Consider the following 21,383-nt stretch of genomic DNA (forward strand, 5'->3'; position numbering starts at 1 on the left):
CAAAGATAAGCTTTTTATATAAAACTTTGATGCAAGTTTTACTGATTCGCCTTAACTACATCAAGTGTTGAAAATATTGTTTCTTATAAAATCAATCGAACAAATTGTTTTAAAAGATTTACATTTAACATAAACAATACATACTTTTTAAATAATAAAATAATATTCTATACATTTATAATTTAATAAACTTTATATAGCTTTTAATAAAACTTCCTCAACTTTATATAATTTCAAAAAAAAATTTCAAAAATTTTTTTTCTCATGAATAATTAGTAAAAGTTAATAGTCACTTTGATTAAAATCGTTTGCTGATATAGAAACATTTGATTACAAAATATTAATGTTAAAAAGCTAATTCATTCAGCATATTGAAACTAAGTTTTTTTTTGACACTTTATCTAAAAAGCCATAGCAAAGTTGTTGCAATTAAATATTATATGTTTGATTAGGAATAAAGCATGATCACATCAGCTTTACGACCACTGGTAACTTTTCACACAACTGTGTGCTAATTGGATCACTTAACAATTTTGGGCCTGTCATTTCTCTATCTAACATAACAGTAAGTATAACAGTCAAATTCACTGTAGTGATCTTTTAACATAATTTTTGAGTGTGTGAATAACATCAGTTTTCCATCTCATGTTACGTTTGAATATGTCCATGTTATTTATGAAAATCTAGCTCTATTTAAATATGAAATAATGCTAATAGAAATGTTTTCAGCAGACCCAGAAGTTCACAAAAATAATCAACATACACAAAACTTTTTTCTTGTAAAGATTCTTGTAAGGTTGAGTAATGTTCCTCTTTTATGGTTTGTTGAAATCGTTTTAATTTATTCAACCACAAAATTTTTATCCTTCTCCCTATCAAAATCCTGATCTTAATTTAGGTTCTTTTTTACTTTTTCTTTCTTAATTTAGGTTCTTTCTTACTTTTTCTTGCTTTGCATTTAAAGTTGTGAATGATTATTCATATTTGCATTTCTAATTTTATTTTTGACTGTGATAATTGGTTTCATAATTGTTAATGATGATAAAGGCTTGTAAAACACTAAACAGTCTTTAACAGTTACTTTAACAGTCCCATATTTATTTTCAATACAGTCACTATTAGCCTAGCTTTTTTTTTTTTCAAGGGGTCTTTAAATGTCCTGTGTTTTTAAAATCATTGTGTTTTTTACTAATAGAATAAATAAAAATTTTTACTATTTTTAACATTACTAAACACTACAAAATGTTATTATTCAAGTTTAAGAATATATAAATAACATAAACATAAAATTTAAAAACTACATAAACACAAAATTTTAAAAATTTATTCAGTAATATTCACTTTTTGTATGATAATTGGAAAAGCAAAGAAAAGCAAAATGCTGCACAAAGTCCTACATCACATTCTACAGTGTTAAATCTACACATTCTTATCTTGAATCTTTTCAAATTTTGTGTTTGTAAGATACCGTACATGATTAAGGCAATTGCTGCTATTGTTCTGTCAAAAAATAATCCATGAGAATCCAATTGCTAATCAAAGCAATATTTTTCATTATAATGCACACCACCTATGATAGTTTAGTCAGCTTATATTCTTCAAACTCTTCATATTTTTTTTTTATTTACATCTAATTTTTTACTCTTTTTGCTTTAGTGTTTTATCCGAATCGTTTGAGCATCAATTTTGCTACAATAAATTATTAGCAAGTTTTTCTAATATTTAGCTAACATTGTATTGTAGTTTTTGGTAATTTCTTTTTGTTTCGTTTATGTCAACACATCTAATTTCAGAAATATTATGCATTCTTTGCAAATACAAATGCTTTATTCCAATAATGGAATTTTTCTTCCTTTATACATTTACAAATAATTGAAATGAAACATTCACATAGATTTGAGTTGTTCATTTCAATTTTGTTATTTTACACTTACATGAACAGTTACAAAACAACAGTAGTCATTTTTTAATTACAATTAAATTATTACACTTTCAAGATCATTATAGTGTATTATAGTATATTTTCAAGATCATTATTAGTTAATAAGCCATTTAACGTAAGCGGTAAGCCATTTTTGTCAAGTCACTTTTAGTCATTTTTTTAAATAATTTAACAAGTCTAAAGATATTGTTTAAGCGGTTAGATAATAGAAGTTATTAACACTATGAAAACTACTATTAAATTGAATGTTTGAAAGACGATTAGGTAAAAAAGTTTGTATAAAAATTATGCTTTATATTTGTGCTATTTACATATGTAATAAGTTAAGAAAAACCAACGAAAACATTCTTTAGTTTTATTTTTCAAAAATTAATAGTTTGAAAAAGTAATATTTTATAATAGTTGCATCAGCTTTAATTAATTAACAGATTGTGCGATATTAAAAAAGTGAAAACAGAAATTTCCTTATAATTCAGAAAGAGTTTTGAACTGAAACGTTATTTAAATTAAAAAAACTAGATTTTTTTTTCTTCATTTTTCTTCTTCCTTTTCTATTTTTTACAAAAAATGAAATTTCATGTACACATGTTAACTTAAAACACTGTATAATATATATATATAAACTTATAACTTATAACACTGCATCAAAAATATTAAAAAAACGTACTTTAAAGTTTTTTGCCTTAAAGCAAGTGAAAGCATAACAGTATATATATTTTTTAATAAATGTTACTAGAAAACTAAAATCTTTGTCACAAAAAAAAAGCTTTGGTAAAGTAATTAACTTAAGTTTTTTTTGCTGTACAACAAGCAATTTTTGTTTGTTAATAATTTTCAAAAGTAAAAAATCATTATTTGCAATGTTGCAATTTTATAAAATAATAAAAAATGTTAGGATATTTTAATTCATTTGTATAAAATTTGAGAAAGAAATTAATTTATATTAAATGAAAATAAAAAATGTAATATTAAATTTAATTATTTGTTAATTAAATAATTAAATTTAACATTACATATGGTTTTGATTTTATTTTTAAAAAATAATTATTTTTCAATTAATTTTAACACCTCCAAAATATTTGTTGAAGCAAAAGAAACACGTTTTTCGCATTTTAAACCTAAGAGTCCTTACTGCATTAATGTGTTTTTCCCATCTTGTATAATATATAACGGTTTAAAAATTAAAGATAAATTAATTTACAAAACTAACCATCTTTCTGTTGAGGCATAAAAAAATTTGCAAACTTAATCTATGATGTTGAAAAGCATCGTAATTTTTATTCATTGTTATTAATGTCAATATTTCACAGAATCAACTACTAGATTTAATCAATGACTACAGCATGGGAAAAAAAAATTGGATGTTTTAGTTTTAGAATATTGACTTGTACACTAATTTTTATATATTGCATATTTGTACCATTATCATAACTCTGACCTCTTATGTTTTCCACTAACAAACTATTTTTTTCTGGAAAATCAATAGTCGCATTTGTTAAACCATATCCTGTTGAACCTTCAATCAAGTGAAAACCCAAGAATCATTTTTTTATGTGAACTTGGTTTTTATTTTCTATATCAACATATTAAACCAGAATTGTCTGATGTATAATGTACAGTCAATAATGATTAAAATGCTAGGTACAGTGTGCGATCTTTATAAAAGACTGAAATAAGTTTAAAAAATTTAAGTTGATAGATTGTCTTTTTGAGCCAAAACCCTTAGTCGATGGAGCACCACACACACATATATGTAAATATATGTACATACATAAATATAAATATATATATATATATCTGGGTCTATTCTAGGAAATAAATTTGGGCAGCGGTACCCCATCGTTCCAGTAAATTTTAGCGGAAAATTGGCTTTTATATATATATAAAATATATTTATATAAATTTATATATATAAATATATATATATATTTATATATATATATAGATATATATATAATATATACATGTATATATATAAATATATATATATATATATATATATATATATATATATATATATATATATATATATATATATAATTATATATATATATTTATATATATATAGATATATATAATATATACATGTATATATATAAATATATATATAATTATATATATAGATATATATAATATATACATGTATATATATAAATATATATATATAATTATATATATATATATATATATATTTATCTAAATATATATATATATATATACATATATATATATATATATATATATACATATATATAAAATTAAATACGTCTAAAATTGAAAATAACTAATAATTCAGCAATAAATGCCAATGGCTTTAGATGACTCTTCAGTACATCACTAAACTATAAAGTTAGTCACTAATTTTAGGTAGCTAAAAAGTTACTCAACTAATTTAAGTTATGATTTGTTGAGTTAAATTAGTAACAACTTTTTGGTCACTAATTATAAAAAATTAACTTACTTGAATGTCTATCACACAATCTTGTTCAAAAACATCTGTAGAAAATGAAGATCCAATGACATCAAGACAAGCTTTGCCAACAATTGAATTTCTAATTTTGTTTTTGCATACATCTATTGCTTTATTCCTTGTTATACCAGAACTTGTTGGAAAATTTGGAAGAGTACCAGATATTTGTTCAGGATTGTATTCATAAATTAGTGAATCTCCATCATCAGGAAGTATAATTACATTGTCATCAATAGATCTGCGCTTGCGACGTCCGCAATAATGAGCTCCTAGTAAAAATAAGTCAAGTTCTAAATAATATGCAGAAAAATATTTTACTTATTTTAATTACTTTACACAATGTTTTATTTTATATTCAAAATAAAAAAATCATAGAAAACTAAATACCAGGAAAATCTAACTTCTTCCATGTATCACCAAACTCATTTGCATACTTAGGACCATTTGCATATCCGTTAAAATTGCAATCAACTTTGTTTTCGGCACAAGTGCAATATTTCTGAACACGTGATACAAGACATTGGCGTTTTTGTGGTTGAAAGTTAAACAAACTATCAGCAGAACTTAGTCTATAAAGCAAATTTAATCAGTAAATAACAAAAAAATTAAAGTAAAAAGCAATAAAAAAAAAAGATAAAAAAACAATTTGTACAAGTATTTTTTCTAATAAATATTATTTGAACGGTTTTTAATTTTAGATTCAATTAAAAATGGTAATTTAGAAATTTATTTTTAAATTGTGGTTACAACATTTTCTCAATCCTTCCACTTCCAAACACGAACCTTAACGAACAAGATTGCTACATATATGAACAACTTGAGCATGATACTTCTGGGAATATTATGAAGATGAACTTAGAACTTATCACTTATGAGGCAAGCACTATGCCACTAAACAACTACCTCAGTGAAATTAGTTATTTTTATTCTCAAATCATTAGTAGAAATATTTGAAGTATATATTATATATATTATATATATATATATTCTACATATAATTTACGGTGATCAATAATATGTATATATATATGTGTGTGTGTATATATATATATATATATATTATATATATATATATGTACATATACATATATATACATATATATATGTATATGTTTGTATATATATATATATAATATATATATATATACATATACATATATATACATATATATATATATATATATATATATATATATATATATATATATATATATATATATATATATATATATATATATATATATATGTACTTCCAACTCTCAGTAAATTGATTTTGATTTGAATAAATTTTTCCATCTTTGGCAGTCATATCATTGTTTCTATCTTTATCGAAAACTCCACATAAACCAAGTGTATTTTGAAAGTCATCTGAAGATGCTTGAACTTGGATATCAGCATACCCACCATAAGAATCAAACTTTACATAAGCACCAGATGGAAAGCTTATCTATAATGAATAAAATATTATTGTTAGTTTAAAATTAACTTTTTTATCTTTTTAATTATTTTTTACCCATTTTAAATTTTAAATTTTACAATTCCATATTTCTAATTTTTTTCTAAAGTTAAAATTTCACTTCCCCATTGCTCCAGAATGAGCTACTAAAATTGAGAAAGCTTCTTTTGTTTTTTAGCAATAGTGCATACACACATACATACATTTCAAACATCTTTATCTAAACTCATGAATTATTAAATTTGGGTTTTTAAAATACCCCAAAAAATTAAAAACCCTAAACAAAATTTTTATAAACTCATTTTTTGAAATCTAATGTCATTTAAATATACAGCAAATAATAAGGGGACGAAAATAAACATCTTTTAAAAAGGTTGTTTTGATGAGCACTTTCTGATTTCTAAGAGTAAACTTTTAGAAAATAAAAGAACATTAAATATTTAAAGTAATCAAACATAAAAATCAAAAAAATCAAACACATCAGAAATTTAAAATTCTTGCTTATTTATTCTTTTAGAAAACTTTTTCCCAGCCAGGAATACTGTTTTAATTATTGTAAATTAGCTATAAAATCATTTTTATTTTATAAACATTTTGCATTTAAAGTTTAGAAATTTTTAAAATTTTATTCCAAAAATTTTTAATCTTACCTTGAAGCTCCTTCCATTATTATCTCTTGAAAGCAATGTACCAGGTTGAGGTTCAACAGTACTGGCAAACCGAGCTTGAGGAACATTGTTTCGACACATATCTATTACAATAACATCATCACCTTCTCGTGCAGCTACACCACAGTTACAAGAAACAGAACCGCAAGCAAATGTTCGAACATGAACCTATATATACATATACATATACATATATATATATATATATATATATATATATATATATATATATATATATATATAAATATATATATTTATATATATATATATATATATATATATATATATGTATATATATATATATATATATATATATATATATATATATATATATATATATATATATATATATATATATATATATATATATATATATATATGTATATAGATATATTTATTTATTTTATTGAATTTTTTTATTTATTCATATCACACCATAGCAGAAATAATTTATTTGAAAAGAATGTCCACCAAAAACGGTTTGCATTTTCGAAACCACAAAACATCCCACTATAATAATCTAAATTTTTAAATTATTCTGTCGACGTCTTTTAAAAAAAAGGGGGTTAAATGGACAGGTCATTTATTTTTGGAGTTCAAGATAGGTAACTTTCAGAAATCCTATAAACTTTAAATTTTGTAATAATAATACTGGTTTCAAATAAAAATGTTTAATAAAAAAAATTCCAATCTTCCGGGTCTGGGAACAAAATAACCAAAAAATTCGGGTTCCACTGCCCTATATATGAAAGAAAAAGAAAAAAAATTTTTTTCAAGTTTTTTGAACCAGATCAAAATTTATGGAAAATATTAATTTATCTAAATAATGTTTCTTGTCATTTAAAAATGGCAACCTATTAAAGTTTACAATCAACTCTATTTGGGGGATATCAACTTTACAAGGTCATAACTTTTCAACATTTAAATATTTTCTTACTAAACAACAATTGTACACATAAATTTTAATCACGCTCATAATGGTCGAGTTTTAAATATTCATTGTGCCCCCTCTTGCTCCCTTTAATTCAAGTATTTTTACCTTGGGGCCCCAATTAAAAGGTAAATATTAATACGTTACTTATAAATATATTAAAAAATAATGCTTTAATATACTGCAAATAAACCTAAATTACTAATAACAATTTTACACATTTTTAATCGCATTCATATTAGTAGAGTTTTTTTTTAAGATAATAGTACCCCACCCCCTTCCATCCTCCATTCTATTCAAGTATTGAGACCTTGAGCCTTAATTTAAAGGTTAATATTATTATGTTAATAACGGTTAAAATGCTCATATTACATCTTATGCCTAATGTACTTGTGGTATACCACAAGAAAAATTTTTTTATCTACTGTTAATTCTAATAATTTAAACAGTCAATTGAAGTAATTTAAACAGTTTAGTATTGCTCAAATCAAAAATGCCAAACAATAAAAAATTTCACAAAGATAATAGAGCCTTAGTCTGCTTAGTTTCTTTAGTTAAGAAGGAACTGTGACATTGAATAGAATATTTAAGTACTTTTTAAAATAATTTGATTTAAGCAATCAACATTTTCCTAATGGTATTTGTACTAAACGTAGAAAAGCATTAGAAAGACTGGAAAAAGGAGATAAAAACATTATTCTGAGTAAACTATATGAATTCTCAAAAGTCTAAGTTAGCAAACTCACTAGAAACCAATCATTCTGTGTTTGTGACATCTGTGAAATTGCTCGAACTACAATTACTCAACGATCAACATCTGATAACAGTGGAAGCATCAAGCTGGATAGAGTAGATATATCATCACCTGGACCAATAAAAATATGCAAAAGGTGCAAGACTGTTATTGGACCAGTATTATCCCACCCTTACACTCTCATATCTCACAAAGAGAAGAGAAAATTTAACAGAGAAGCTGAACAATGGTAGGGTTAACTTTATACTGTTGATATAATATTTCAAACTCAAAATTTAGAACTTTACATAAATAATCTGAAATATAAAAACTGAAAATCTGATTTTTTTCATTTTAAGATACATGAGGTGCGGAACTTCAATGCTCAAAAGTACTGAAAAGAAAATTTTCGGAAGAGGGAACTAAAATCGAGTTTGCAGCCAAAGGTAAAGCCCATGTCGTTGAATAATCGAAAAGCTCTGCTATAGCGCTTTTTTCAGTTAAAAAATTCTTATTACAGAAATTAATAAATTTTAAAACACTTGTAGACATAGAAATAGCCAGGGAGCCAAAGCACTTAGCATATTTAAAAGCTGGAAAGGATGAGACATATTTAAAACTAATGTAAGAGAAAGTTAAGTGAAGACAGATTTTTAAATGAATATTATGATATAACTGAAATCAAATTTGGAAAAGATTCCAGACAAATGGTTTATTGTAAAAACATTAAAGGACTTGTTGAGAAAGAAATAACGGAGAGAAAATTATCGAAGAATTATATTTTAAAGGTTGGAATTGATGTTGGAGGCAGATTATGTAAAACTTTGTTTAAATATTATTGATAAAGAAGCAGATAGTAAATAAAAAGAAAAAAGTTTAGCTATGAAGAAGTAATAGGCAATTAAAAAATACAAAGACGGAGGCATAAATAAGTTGTTTATTATTGGCTTAGTAGAAAATGTGGCTGAACCTCATTCAAACCTTGACAAAATTCTCAATATTTTGAAGCTAAATGAATTACATTTACCTTAAAGCCATGGTTACGTACAATTACAGACATATCTTCTTTAAAACAGTATAAGTATAAAGAGTATACTTTAATAAATATGTGTATCTTTTGGAAATTATTATAGGTTGTAAATGTAAATAAATATATATATATATATATATATATAAACATTTACATGTGTTTTTTAAACTGTTCACTAATTGAAAAACAAATTAATATATACCATAAAAACAATTTCAAGATTTAATTTTTTGATATTCAAGATAGGTAACTTTAAGATAGGCATGTTCATACTAACTTAAAGTATGTTTTTAGCAAAATAACACAGTGATTAGAGATTAGAGTTTAGCAACAATATTACCTAAAAAATACTCACAATAGTAGAGTTTTTTTTCTTTAAAAAAAACTCTACTATTGTGAACGCAACTAAAATTCATGTGTAAAATTGTTATTTAGTAACTTAGGTTTATTTAACGTAATTAAAGCATTCTTTTTTAATATATTTATAAGTAACATATTAACATTTACCTTTTGATTGAGGTCCCAAGGTAAAAATACTTGAATTAAAGAGAGCAAGGGGGGACACAATGAATATTTAAAACTCGACCATTATGAGCGTGATTAAAATTTATGTGTACAATTGTTGTTTAGTAAGAAAATATTTAAATGTTGAAAAGTTATGACCTTGTAAAGTTGATATCCCCCCCAAATAGAGTTGATTGTAAACTTGACTTGGTGGCCATTTTTAAACGACAAGAAATTTTCTTTACATAAATTAATATTTTCCATAAATATTGATCTAGTTTCAAAAACTTGAAAAAAATACTATTTTTCTTTTCCTTCCACATATGGGACAGTGGGACCTGAATTTTCTGGTTAATATTGTTCCCAGACCCCGATGATCGTAATTTTTTTATTAAAACTTTTTATTTGAAACCAGTATTATTATTACAAAATTTAAAGTTTGCAGCATTTCTGTAAGTTACCTTGTCTTGTTTTGAACACTAAAAATTAATGACCTGTCCATTTAACCCCCTTTTTTTTTAAAAGATGTCAACAAAATATTTTCAAAATTTAGATTATTATAGTAGGATGTTTTGTGGTTTCGAAAATGCAAACCATTTCTGATGGATATTTTTTTTCAAATAAATTATTTCCGCTACATTGTGGTATACAAACTAAAATAAATTGAAAATGAAAATAAAAATATTGTTTGTATAAACAAACTATATTTTTATTTCAATTTTTATTATCATACTATTATTTATAGAATATATATTAAAAAATCATACACCCTTTGATTTAAAACAAAGCCTTAAAATTAAAAAGTAGTCTTAATAGATTATAATTCTAATATGTCTTAAAAACCTCATGTAAAAAATGCCATAAGTTGAAACGAAATTGATTAGTTAAACTGATAACATTTCTTTAAAATAGGAATTACACTTTTTTTTTGGTCAAGAATTTACACTTTAAGAATTAAATCTTTTTTTAAGGGCACAAAATCAAATAAAATACATTACAAACAATAATGAACAAGAAAATGACTCTCTTGGTAGTCTCATGAACCTATAAAATTGATAATAATAAAAAAATTACCGAAAAATTGCGAGCTGTACTTTGCACAAAAACGTATTCTCCTACATAATAATGATTGTAATAAACTTGATCAAAGGTTGTAATGTGAGGATCTCCATGAGATGTGCATATTGCTGTTCTAACATCAATTGTTTTTATCTAAAAATTACCTATTATATTTATCTTAAAATTATCTATAGTATTTTTTAACTCAAAATATATTCACTACAAATAAAATATGGTAATGTTTCATGTTGTATCATGAAAGTAAACAAACGAAAAGTATTTTTCAAAATATATTTTTTAAGCTGTTAACAAGATATTAAAAAAACAAAATTTTCTGATTTTAGAAAAAAACCTTATATACTCTGTGATCTTCTGGTAAATCATCACCTTTTTTAATAGTTGAAATTTTTTATAAATAATTAAATTACTTAGTAAAAAAATAAAAATTTTAAATGAACTTGAATAATAAAAAAATAATGACCAAATCATATTGTTTAATGGCATAAAAAATTTACTTTGTTTAAACCACAAAATAAAATTTATTTGTTTTCACTCTTTTCCCTGATTTTTCCTGTTCAATGATGATAAAAACCATTATAATAATAATTCAAACTAAAAAATTCAAATGATTTTTATTTATTCTTTTTTTGAGATTACATAGATCGTAAAAGTGTTTGTTTTTTTAAAGGAAAAAAGTGAGATACCTGAACCTCTGTAATTTTATTATGATTATTCCAATCTAATGCATCAGGTTGTTGAGGGAGAGTAAGTTTTAATAACATGTGTTGATCACCATCATCAACAAAATCTCGTGTTGCCACCACTTCAAGTTCTTGTTTTTGTCCAGCTGGACCAGGTTTAAAGACCAATTTACAAACACTTGTTTTAGAATCTTGACCGTCTTGACCCAAATCGATTGAAACAGCACAATTATTAGTTCCGTCAATGCACACTATAGGTACTGTAGAGGTAACTGTAATTTTTTTTGGTTTTTCTTTTTCTGAAAGATCTATTTCTTTTGGATCTACCTATCAAAAATATCAAATTCAAAAATTAGGACTATTTACATCAAAGTAATAAGCATTGTTTTATTCACATATTATATGTAAACATAAATTTTAATTTCATATACAATGCATATAATATACATTCAATTATATGTGCAATACTGCATCGTAAAAATATCTAGGAGTTTATCAAACATCTCAAGTATCTTTAGTAAGTAACAGTGCTTTCTCTTAATTAAGTTATATATGAAGTGAACGAAAACATAACAAGACCATAACAGATTAGACAGAATCACATTTTTGCACCTGCTGACATTAAAAATCTCTAATATAACTTTACTGTTTAGTTTCATTAAATGTTATTTTGCGTATTTTTTATTTGTTATAATTTTATAAGCTAACTCTTACCCCATAATCAAATTATTTATAACATTAGTTGCAGTGTTCTAGAAATATAAATGAATTGTGCCGTTCCCTAGAGCACCTTCTAGAAAACCAATTTTCAATTTTATTTGACATCGCCAAGTCATTTTGTAACTGTTAGCTTAGGTAAGTCTTTAAATATGATCTTAAAGTAATTTCTTGACAGCAGTTTTGTTTTCAGTTTCATGCCTGTTAGCTACCATAAAAATATGAAGCGCTATTTTTAATCAAGTTAATTACTTTTGAGTAATTATAGTTCTTTTCCAACATAACTTGTATTGTTTTTTGCTTATACCTAAATATTGACACAGTTTATACCAATATAGTTACGCATATATCGGTATAAACACCTATATTGGGTTATTTTCTTTATTTTTATATAGCGAATACTACTGTATTTTGTTGTTATTACATTTTACTGTTTATATCTATGTTTACATTATTCTATTGTTTATATGTATTATATTTTTATAAACTAATTGTGTTGCACAAAATCGATTTGGGGATCAGCTTTTTGTAGTGTGGTTGGTTTTATTGCATTTTTATTTTATTTGTAATGACTTTATGATGTGATCAACAGGTAATGTTAAAAAAAGCAAGGATGCATCCATGGCAAGTGGTGCTAGCCAATTTCTGTCAGGCCCTACAAAATATCTGAGAGGAACTTAGTTGTAGGTATTTCACTGACATTATTTCACTGCTTTAGTTAAATTGGATCTTCCAACACCAAGATTTTTAATATTTTATCTTTATGTTTTTCCTACATGCTTTGCCATGGATACATGCCTATTGGTGCTTCAAACTCTGTTATTTCTCCTGTGGTTAAAGATAAGAATGGTGACATCTTCGATTCTGCTAATTATCGTCCAATTGCTTTGGTGACAATTTTCTCCAAGATTTTGAAACACATTTTTGTCTCACGCATTAATGAAAGTTTCACTGGGACTCCAAACCAATTCGGATTTAAGAAAAACCATAGCACTTTTATGCCAGTTCTTATTTTAAAAGATATTTTAAATTTTTACCTATCACATGGCTTAAATATGCATGTGGCATTTATTGACATTAGTAAAGCCTTTGATAGAGTTCGCTTTGATACACTATTTACGAAACTAAAATTATCTCTGGTGTAACTTTACGCTTACTTATTGTCTGGTATGTTGGTCAAACAGCTCAGATCCTTTGGGGGGGAATATTTTCCAAAACATTTAATATCAGTAATGGAGTGCGACAAGGAGGTGTACTGTCTCCTCTTCTATTTAATATATATATATACTAACGATCTTAGTGTTTTACTTAATAAAACTACCGTAGGCTGTTGCTTGGGTCCTTCTCTTGTTAACCATCTTCTTTATGCTGATGATATTGTCTTATGTGCACCCTCAGCCAAAGGTCTCCAGATCTTACTTGATTTATGCTCCAGTTATGCTGTGAAACTTGATATAGTTTATAACAATATTAAGTCTTAAATGTTTTTTGAAATTTATAAACTTCTTATAAATAGCCCTAGTTTCACATTATCTGGCATGGTTCTCACATACACTAGTCATTAAAAATATCTGGGTCACTTGATCTTAAACGATATGCAGGATGACAAAGATATTTTAAAACACGTGCGTTCTATCTATGCTAAAGCTAACCTCACCCGTAGAAAGTTCAGCTCTACACAGATACAAACAAAGATCATGTTATTTAATGCCTTTTGCAGCCCAATCTATGGATGTCAGCTGTGGTATCTTTGGAGAAAAGACTCATTCCATCGCCTATGTGTTGCATATAATAATGCACTTCGCTTGATATTAAACAAGCCACCATGGAACAGTGCAAGTAAATTATTTGTGAAACATGGTGCCCATTCGCTTAATGTTGCAATTTGCAAGCAACAATACTCCTCACTGTTACTGCTGCAGAATAGTGAGAACCTCATCATAAAAGCTTTTGTTAACTCTGACAGGTTCTTGCTGTCTCCACTGATGTTTAAATGGAGAGCTGAGTTATGTTTATAACACTTTAATTTCTTATCTTTATTTTATTTATTTACTTTTTTTTTTTTTTTCTTGGGTCTTGTTTATATTCAAGTGCGATAGTCTTTGTTTTATTCTAATCCACTTTATTTTACCCATTGTATATTTATTATATTGGGCCTTGAGCCTGTCAATAAATTTTGATTGATTGATTGATTGATTGATATATATATATATATATATATATATATATATATATATATATATATATATATATATATATATATATATATATATATATATATATATATTTTATATATATATATATATGTATATAATATTTATATATATATATATATATATTTAATATATATATATATATATATATATATATATATATATATATATATATATATATATATATATATATATATATATATATATACATATATATTATATTATATAATATATGAGGTTGACCAGACATACTCTTTTTGAGAGTATACTTTTTTGAAGTAAAATTTATTATACTCTCTCTTTTTCTAAAAATCACAAAAAATATATATATTTTAAAACTTTAGATTTAAAAAATTTATTTATTTGAAATAAACTATAATAAATGATTTTGCGCATATCTATTTATAAGGGGACGAAATTCATAGGGGTGCGAAATTCATAACTGCGAACTGGCGTAAGTTCAAATTAACATAAGTGCGAACTGGTAAAAGGCGTAATGGCGAATGACATAGGTGCAAACTGGTATAAGTGCAAAGCAGTTACAAAACTGGCACAAGTGCGTACTAGTATATATGCAAATCGGCATAAGTGCGCTAAAAGAATATACATAACAATTTCTTCCAGACATAATAATTTCTTCCAGAACTGGCGAAAATCAAAAAAATGCGATCAGAGATACCTTAAATTGCTTTGACCTTTTTAAAATTTGTTGGATTTTCAGCAGATAATGCAGATGTGAACTTTTGTGCTTTATCAGCTAATAAAACTGCAGGTAATATTCATGCAAAGCTTGGAAAGAATTTAGAGAGAAAAATTTTGACAGTAGGATGTGCTGCTCATATAGTGCATAATACATTCTCTGCACCTACTTTACATGTAATTCTAATAGACATCAAAAATATAAGGCTAAAAATATATCACCAGTTTAATATATTTCCAGTTTAGGCGGAAACATTGAAAGTGTTTTGCTTTATAGGTTGCGAATTCAAAATAATTCTCTCACAATTAAAGACACGATGGCTCTCATTATCACCATTTATAGACCGAATACTTGTAATGTTTGAACCTTTAAAGTCTTATTTATTAAGTGAAGAAAACTCTCCACTTGGAGTTTTTAATTTTTTTTAACTCTGAATCTTTAGAATTATGGTTGATTTTTCTTCAACCCCAATTTCATTTAATGTATGAGACCGTAAAAAAATAGAAGGAAATGATAAAGTGGAAGTATCAACTGAGTTCTTCAAGTAAATAGCCAACTATGAAAATAGACTTGAATGCCATTTCATACCATTTACGGCAGAATATTTTTTTAAAAAAACTTGAAGCAGGAGGATATTTAAAAAAAGAATATGTAATTTTTGCTGTAGAAAAATTTTATACCACAATAATTGGTTATTTGAAAAAGTGGGCAGATTTTGCAATGAAGCAAAGAATATAAAGTACCTTATGTTAAAAGAGAAATTTTTATATGAGGAATTTAAGGAAGCTTACATATATTTTCTTAATCGAACTAAATTGTTGCCTATTATTGTCGTTAGTGGTAATGAGATTTTTGCTTTCTTATAACTTGCTTAGGTATAAATCTGGAAAACTGGGATGGCCTCTGTTTCCAAATTTCAGAATGGAAAAACATTGTAGAGGGTAAAAACATTTCCAATTAAGTCATAAAACTTAAGCTGGTGGAAATTTTGCTGCATTTGTAAATACTGTGTCAGGAACTAATGCCGAATGTTAACGTTTGTTTAGCTTAGAAGGTCAATACTGGACTGAAGATATAAACCAATTGAAAATTTCTACACTTAAGAGTGTAACGAAAGTAAAATTTAACATTGGTCTTTCATGCAATTAATTTTACGAAGAAGGAAAATTCTGAAAAGTATGACTAAACTAGTTTCATGTAAAAAATATTGTATTTAAAGATTATGTTTGCTTTGCCAGTTTTAATTGTATTTTCAAGCTTTTTTGATATGTTTTCATTAATGGATAAATAATATTTTGACTGGAATTATCTCAGCTACCACAAGACGTGTTTAATATATATATATATATATATATATATATATATATATATATATATATATATATATATATATATATATATATATATATATATATATATATATATATATATATATATATGTATAAGTATATACACATACACATACACACATTCAAAAACAACTTTGTCTTTGCATTTGCATCTTTGAAAAAAATATAAAACCTAATTTCTTTTTTACATAAAGTGCATTTGATTTCGTCTCTTTTAATAACAAAGAGTCTTCAAGAGCAAAATTTAGAGTAAATTTGCAACATGACTCTAAAAGTCAAAAAAAAAAATTTTTTAATTTGTTTCATGTTAGGTCTCAAAGAAGCAAAATATTATAAAAATTCCAAAAATAATAAATATTTTATACAAAAATTATTAAATATCATTTTTCAACGAAAAGTAAAAAAAGTTTAATTATTCATGGTTTTTGTTGAATTTTTTTTTAAAAGCTTTAATAACAAAAGATAATTGTTTTCGAAATTTTTATAAAACTTAGCTTCATTTGAGAACCAACATGACATAAATTTGAAATTTCAGACTTGAGGTGACCCCTCTAAATCTTGTTACAATTTGAAAATGTTTAACAGATTTGCTTGTGAAACCAATCTTCTTATATATTATTGCCGAACTTAATAGTGCTGTTAGTATTAGTAGTAGTACCCTTTCGAGAATACTTGACACGGAACTCTTGGCAGCCATTAAAGCAAAAGTAATGAAGAGAAAGAGTCGCATCACTTTTCTTATAAGAAAACGTGAAAGTAAGTGCAAATGTCTAACGTATGTAAACTTCAAATTACGTAATGTTAAAACATACATAAAACATATTTCAAGTTTTACAGTTTCACTTAAAAATTCCATTGCGTCAACTTTTCTTTAATTTTGGTCTATAGAATTGATTTCCGTTAAAAAAATTATTTTACAGTTTCAAAATTTTGCAAACCAAAACGAATTTTTCGTTCAAAAGATTACATACAAACATATGTAACGATATTATACACTTTAACAAAAGATTTTTAAAGAAGCTAAAACTTTTAAAAAACATCAAAAAACGGGGTAAATTTGTTGCGCATGTGGTAGATGCGGATAGTCTGAACAAAAGTTATGATCTAAAGCTTAATAAAGAAAAAATTTAATAAGACAGTCCAGCTACTCCAGAAGATGCTAGTGAGGAGGCAAAAAAAAAACATATATATATATATATATATATATATATATATATATATATATATATATATATATATATATATATATATATATATATATATAAACATTATATATATATATATAAACATTATATATATATATATATATATATATATATATATATAAACATTATATATAAACATTATTTATAAACATTATATTTAAACAAATATATTGTGTGCAAATGTAAAAAATCAACTTATTTTTTAGTTTTATTCATCGCATGTAATATAAGTAAACTTTTCTAATAATTACAAATCTTTTTTTTTCAAGCTGCTTTGTTTTGACTTTTTAAGTATGGTATTGTATTTAAAAAAATTGGCAAGATAAAAAAACACGAATTGTATTGTCTCATCGAACATATTGTCTCATCTAAGTGGAAAATTTAAAACTTGGATTTTAGATTTGCCCATCTCTCTTGATATTTTTTGATTCCTAAAAGTACGGCATCTTTTTCTCAGCACAGCCGTTTAGATATTAGAAAAATATGGAAATTTTTTGTTTAAAATGTTTTGGTCCAATCAACACTTTAAATAGGATAGGCGCGGCTTTTTCGTAAATCGTTGAAGCCAAAATGACTCAACTTAAGCCTATGGCGATTGCTTATCACACCCTCGCAATTAGTTAATTCTTAAATAAAATATTTTTGCGATTAGTTTTCTTTCTTTCTTTTTTATCTATTTTTTAATTTTAATTTTTGTTTGGCCATTCCTTAAAGTAACGTTTTTTTCAAAATTTTGTATTAGGGGTCATAAAGTACATCGTGCTAAATTTATCTTTTGAATAAAGTAGAATCATGTGCTCTCCTACGCGGAGATTTTCATTCAACATAAAACGCTTTAATTTGAATTACTTAAAATATCTGCTAAAGTTATATTTAGTTATATTTACTGAACGGATTAATTAGATCGCAGTAAATTTACCTATAAACTAAATCAAAACAACCAGTTGAGTTAATGCTGTAACTTACTGTTACTCAACTTTTAAATTTATTTAATATACTTAAAGACTCGAAAAAGTTAGCCATTCAAATGTTTCTATTGATATCTTATATGTTGTCAACACATAATATGAGGCGTTGCGAACGAAAGGGGCACACCAACCAATTTTCGAAAATTCGTTTTCTTTAACCATTTTTTACTTTAGTCTGTCATCTACAATATAAAACAAGATCAACGTGTCAGTGGGCCTCATTCTGACTGAAAATCCCTTGTTATTTACACGTGACAAAATCTGAAGAAACACACTTTGTAACGAGTAAAACGTTCGTCCGAAAGAGGCACAGCAACCAAAAAAACCACCAACTACCACAGAGGGGGAGGGGGGTTTAAACTTTTCTACCACGTGGTAGGAAAAAGTTAAATTTTGCGCGCTTACTCAAAACTTGATTTTGGTTGGTGTGCTCCTTTGCAAGTTTCAGTCTAGAAACTTCAAACGTGATTTACTCAAAACTTGATTTTGGTTGGTGTGCCCCTTTCGTTCACAACGCCTCATAAAGCTTCTACCTAAAAAATATTTTAACACGAAATCTTGAATAGATTAGGGTAAAACGCTAGACAATTTTTTTATTAAAAATTTTTTAAAAAAATGCAAGTTGTTTTTAGGAATTTTTTTAAAAAGAAAATCTATTTAAAAAAAAGAACTTTAGTCTTCTAAAATTCTCTCATAGTATATTTTGAAAAGAAATTTTTTTTTTTAAGTAAAAAAATTCTATTACAAACATTTAACCAGTAAAACGTTAAATCAAAAAATAAATTATGAAAAATTCAAATTAAAAAAAAGAATTATTTTATTTCTGTTCAAAGAAACATTTTTCCAAAAATATAATTTAAGCATTTACTTAAACTTTAGGAAATAGAATTCATTTATTAAACCAAATTTTTTATCTTTCACTTTAAGTTGCAAAACAATGAAAAAATTGAAATAAAAAGCATCAAACTTACGTTTACGTTAAACCATTTTAATGAAAAAATTAATTATACTTAAACCTTTGGTAGTACGCTAGATCAAAAAACAATAATTTATATCTGAATTTTTTTTGCTTGATCTTGGTCGTTTGGTCTATAGATTATAGACTGGTATGGTCTAAAGGTATTTTTTCGGCAAATATGAAATTTGAAGTTTTATGACAATATTGTTTTAATTTATTCATTAGATCGTTCTGTTTATTGAATACTTTTTATTTTAAACACAATTAATGTTATTAATGTTATAAACGGTTTAAAACAGCAATAAAGCAGCGTCACGAAGTTCTTGTTTGTTTTTTTTTTTGTTTTTTTTTTTTTAATTCTGATTCACTTCTAACTAGACTGCAAGCAACCACTATTAAGTTGGGAGTTACTAGAAAAAAAGAATAGAGTTATAGAGCAAGGAAACGGTTGACAGAAGACTTAAAAAGTTGAAGAATGTATGAGTCAGGAAAACATTAAGATGAGAGAGAGAGTTCCAAAGGGTTGAAGTGTGGGGAAAAAAACATGACGAATAAAATTTTTTAGAACATGCTAGGACAGATACAGTAAAAGAATGAGACTTTTATGAATAACGAGTCAAGCGAGAACGAGTTTTAGTTAATGGAACTAGAGATAATAGCTCTTTGAGCGGCAACCATGATAGTATTTGTAGAAAAGGGAAAGAGATACAACTTCATGACGATGGAAAAGAGGCTCAAGCATAGCAGATAGACTTGGTCCAACTATATTTACAATGCATTTTTTAACCTTGTCTAGAAGAGAAAGAGCATCATTTGAAGAAACAGCCTAAATATGACAACAGTATTTCATATAGAGATGAATAAGAAATTTGTAGAGGTAGAGAATGTAATCAGTTGAGAGAAAATGGCGAGCACGATAAAGAGAAGCAACCTTAGCAGATGCTTATTTGGCAATCGATTGTATATATGGTTTCAATAAAAGTTTAGTAGTAAACGATAATCCAAGAAGGGGAGGACTCAGTGAGAGGCTTACCATTTATTAATATAGGAATGTCAACAGTAATGCAATAGTTGTTTGCAGTAAATAACTGAGTTTCGTTTGAGATAAAATTTACAGACCACTGTGAGCCTCAACCTGTTACAAAAGTGAGATCAGATTCAAGGCCAGCTGCCTGTTCTAAGCGATTGAAAAGTGAAGACTTTTTGTCAAGACAGAAGAATAAAGTTGAGTCATCAGCAAAAAGAGCTACTTTAGATGTAAGGTTGTCGGGAAGATCATTAATGTAGACAAGAAACAAAATAAGACCAAGATAGAACCTTAAAGTACCCAAGAAGTTACTGGAAATAAAGAAGAGTGTTGGTCTTCGAGGATGAAAGCCTTAGATATGTCAAGAGCAATAGCCCTAGTCTCTCCACCTCCATTTAATACACGATAAAGCTTTCAGTCACAGCAGTTAGCAGGTCAGCCGTAGAGCGAGAGGATTGAAAACAGTATTAATTGTCTGATAGTAAGTTGTTTGACTCAAGATGGGATGTGAGAAATTTGTTGATCAAACCTCAAAGACCTTGCTAATAACAAAAGAAAACTGATTGGACAATAATTGGATGGGTCAGAATGTTCACCGGAGTTTTTGAAAATTGGAACACTAGATGCCATTTTCCAGCAGGCAGGAAAACAAGACTTCAAGTGTCGAATTAGAAGGTTATAAGATCAGTCCCATAAATGACAGATGGAACGTTAAACCTTCCTTTGTTATCAACAGTGTTTTTCCAAAAGAT

General features: G+C 26.0%; 1 protein-coding gene across 1 annotated transcript in view; it reads right to left on the reverse strand.

Annotated features, from left to right (window-relative positions):
- LOC136079669 (von Willebrand factor D and EGF domain-containing protein-like) overlaps positions 1 to 21,383 on the reverse strand; it is an 88,579-nt gene that overhangs the window by 39,153 nt on the left and 28,043 nt on the right. The window contains exons 8-13 of the mRNA XM_065795836.1: positions 11,498 to 11,821; positions 10,809 to 10,946; positions 6,519 to 6,704; positions 5,663 to 5,859; positions 4,800 to 4,981; positions 4,404 to 4,681 (exon numbers count right to left, since the gene is read on the reverse strand). Coding sequence (XP_065651908.1) covers positions 4,404 to 4,681; positions 4,800 to 4,981; positions 5,663 to 5,859; positions 6,519 to 6,704; positions 10,809 to 10,946; positions 11,498 to 11,821 — 1,305 coding nt within the window. The remainder of the gene's footprint in view (positions 1 to 4,403; positions 4,682 to 4,799; positions 4,982 to 5,662; positions 5,860 to 6,518; positions 6,705 to 10,808; positions 10,947 to 11,497; positions 11,822 to 21,383) is intronic.

The sequence above is a fragment of the Hydra vulgaris genome, chromosome 04 (genome assembly GCF_038396675.1).
Source record: "Hydra vulgaris chromosome 04, alternate assembly HydraT2T_AEP".
Lineage (NCBI taxonomy): Eukaryota > Metazoa > Cnidaria > Hydrozoa > Anthoathecata > Hydridae > Hydra > Hydra vulgaris.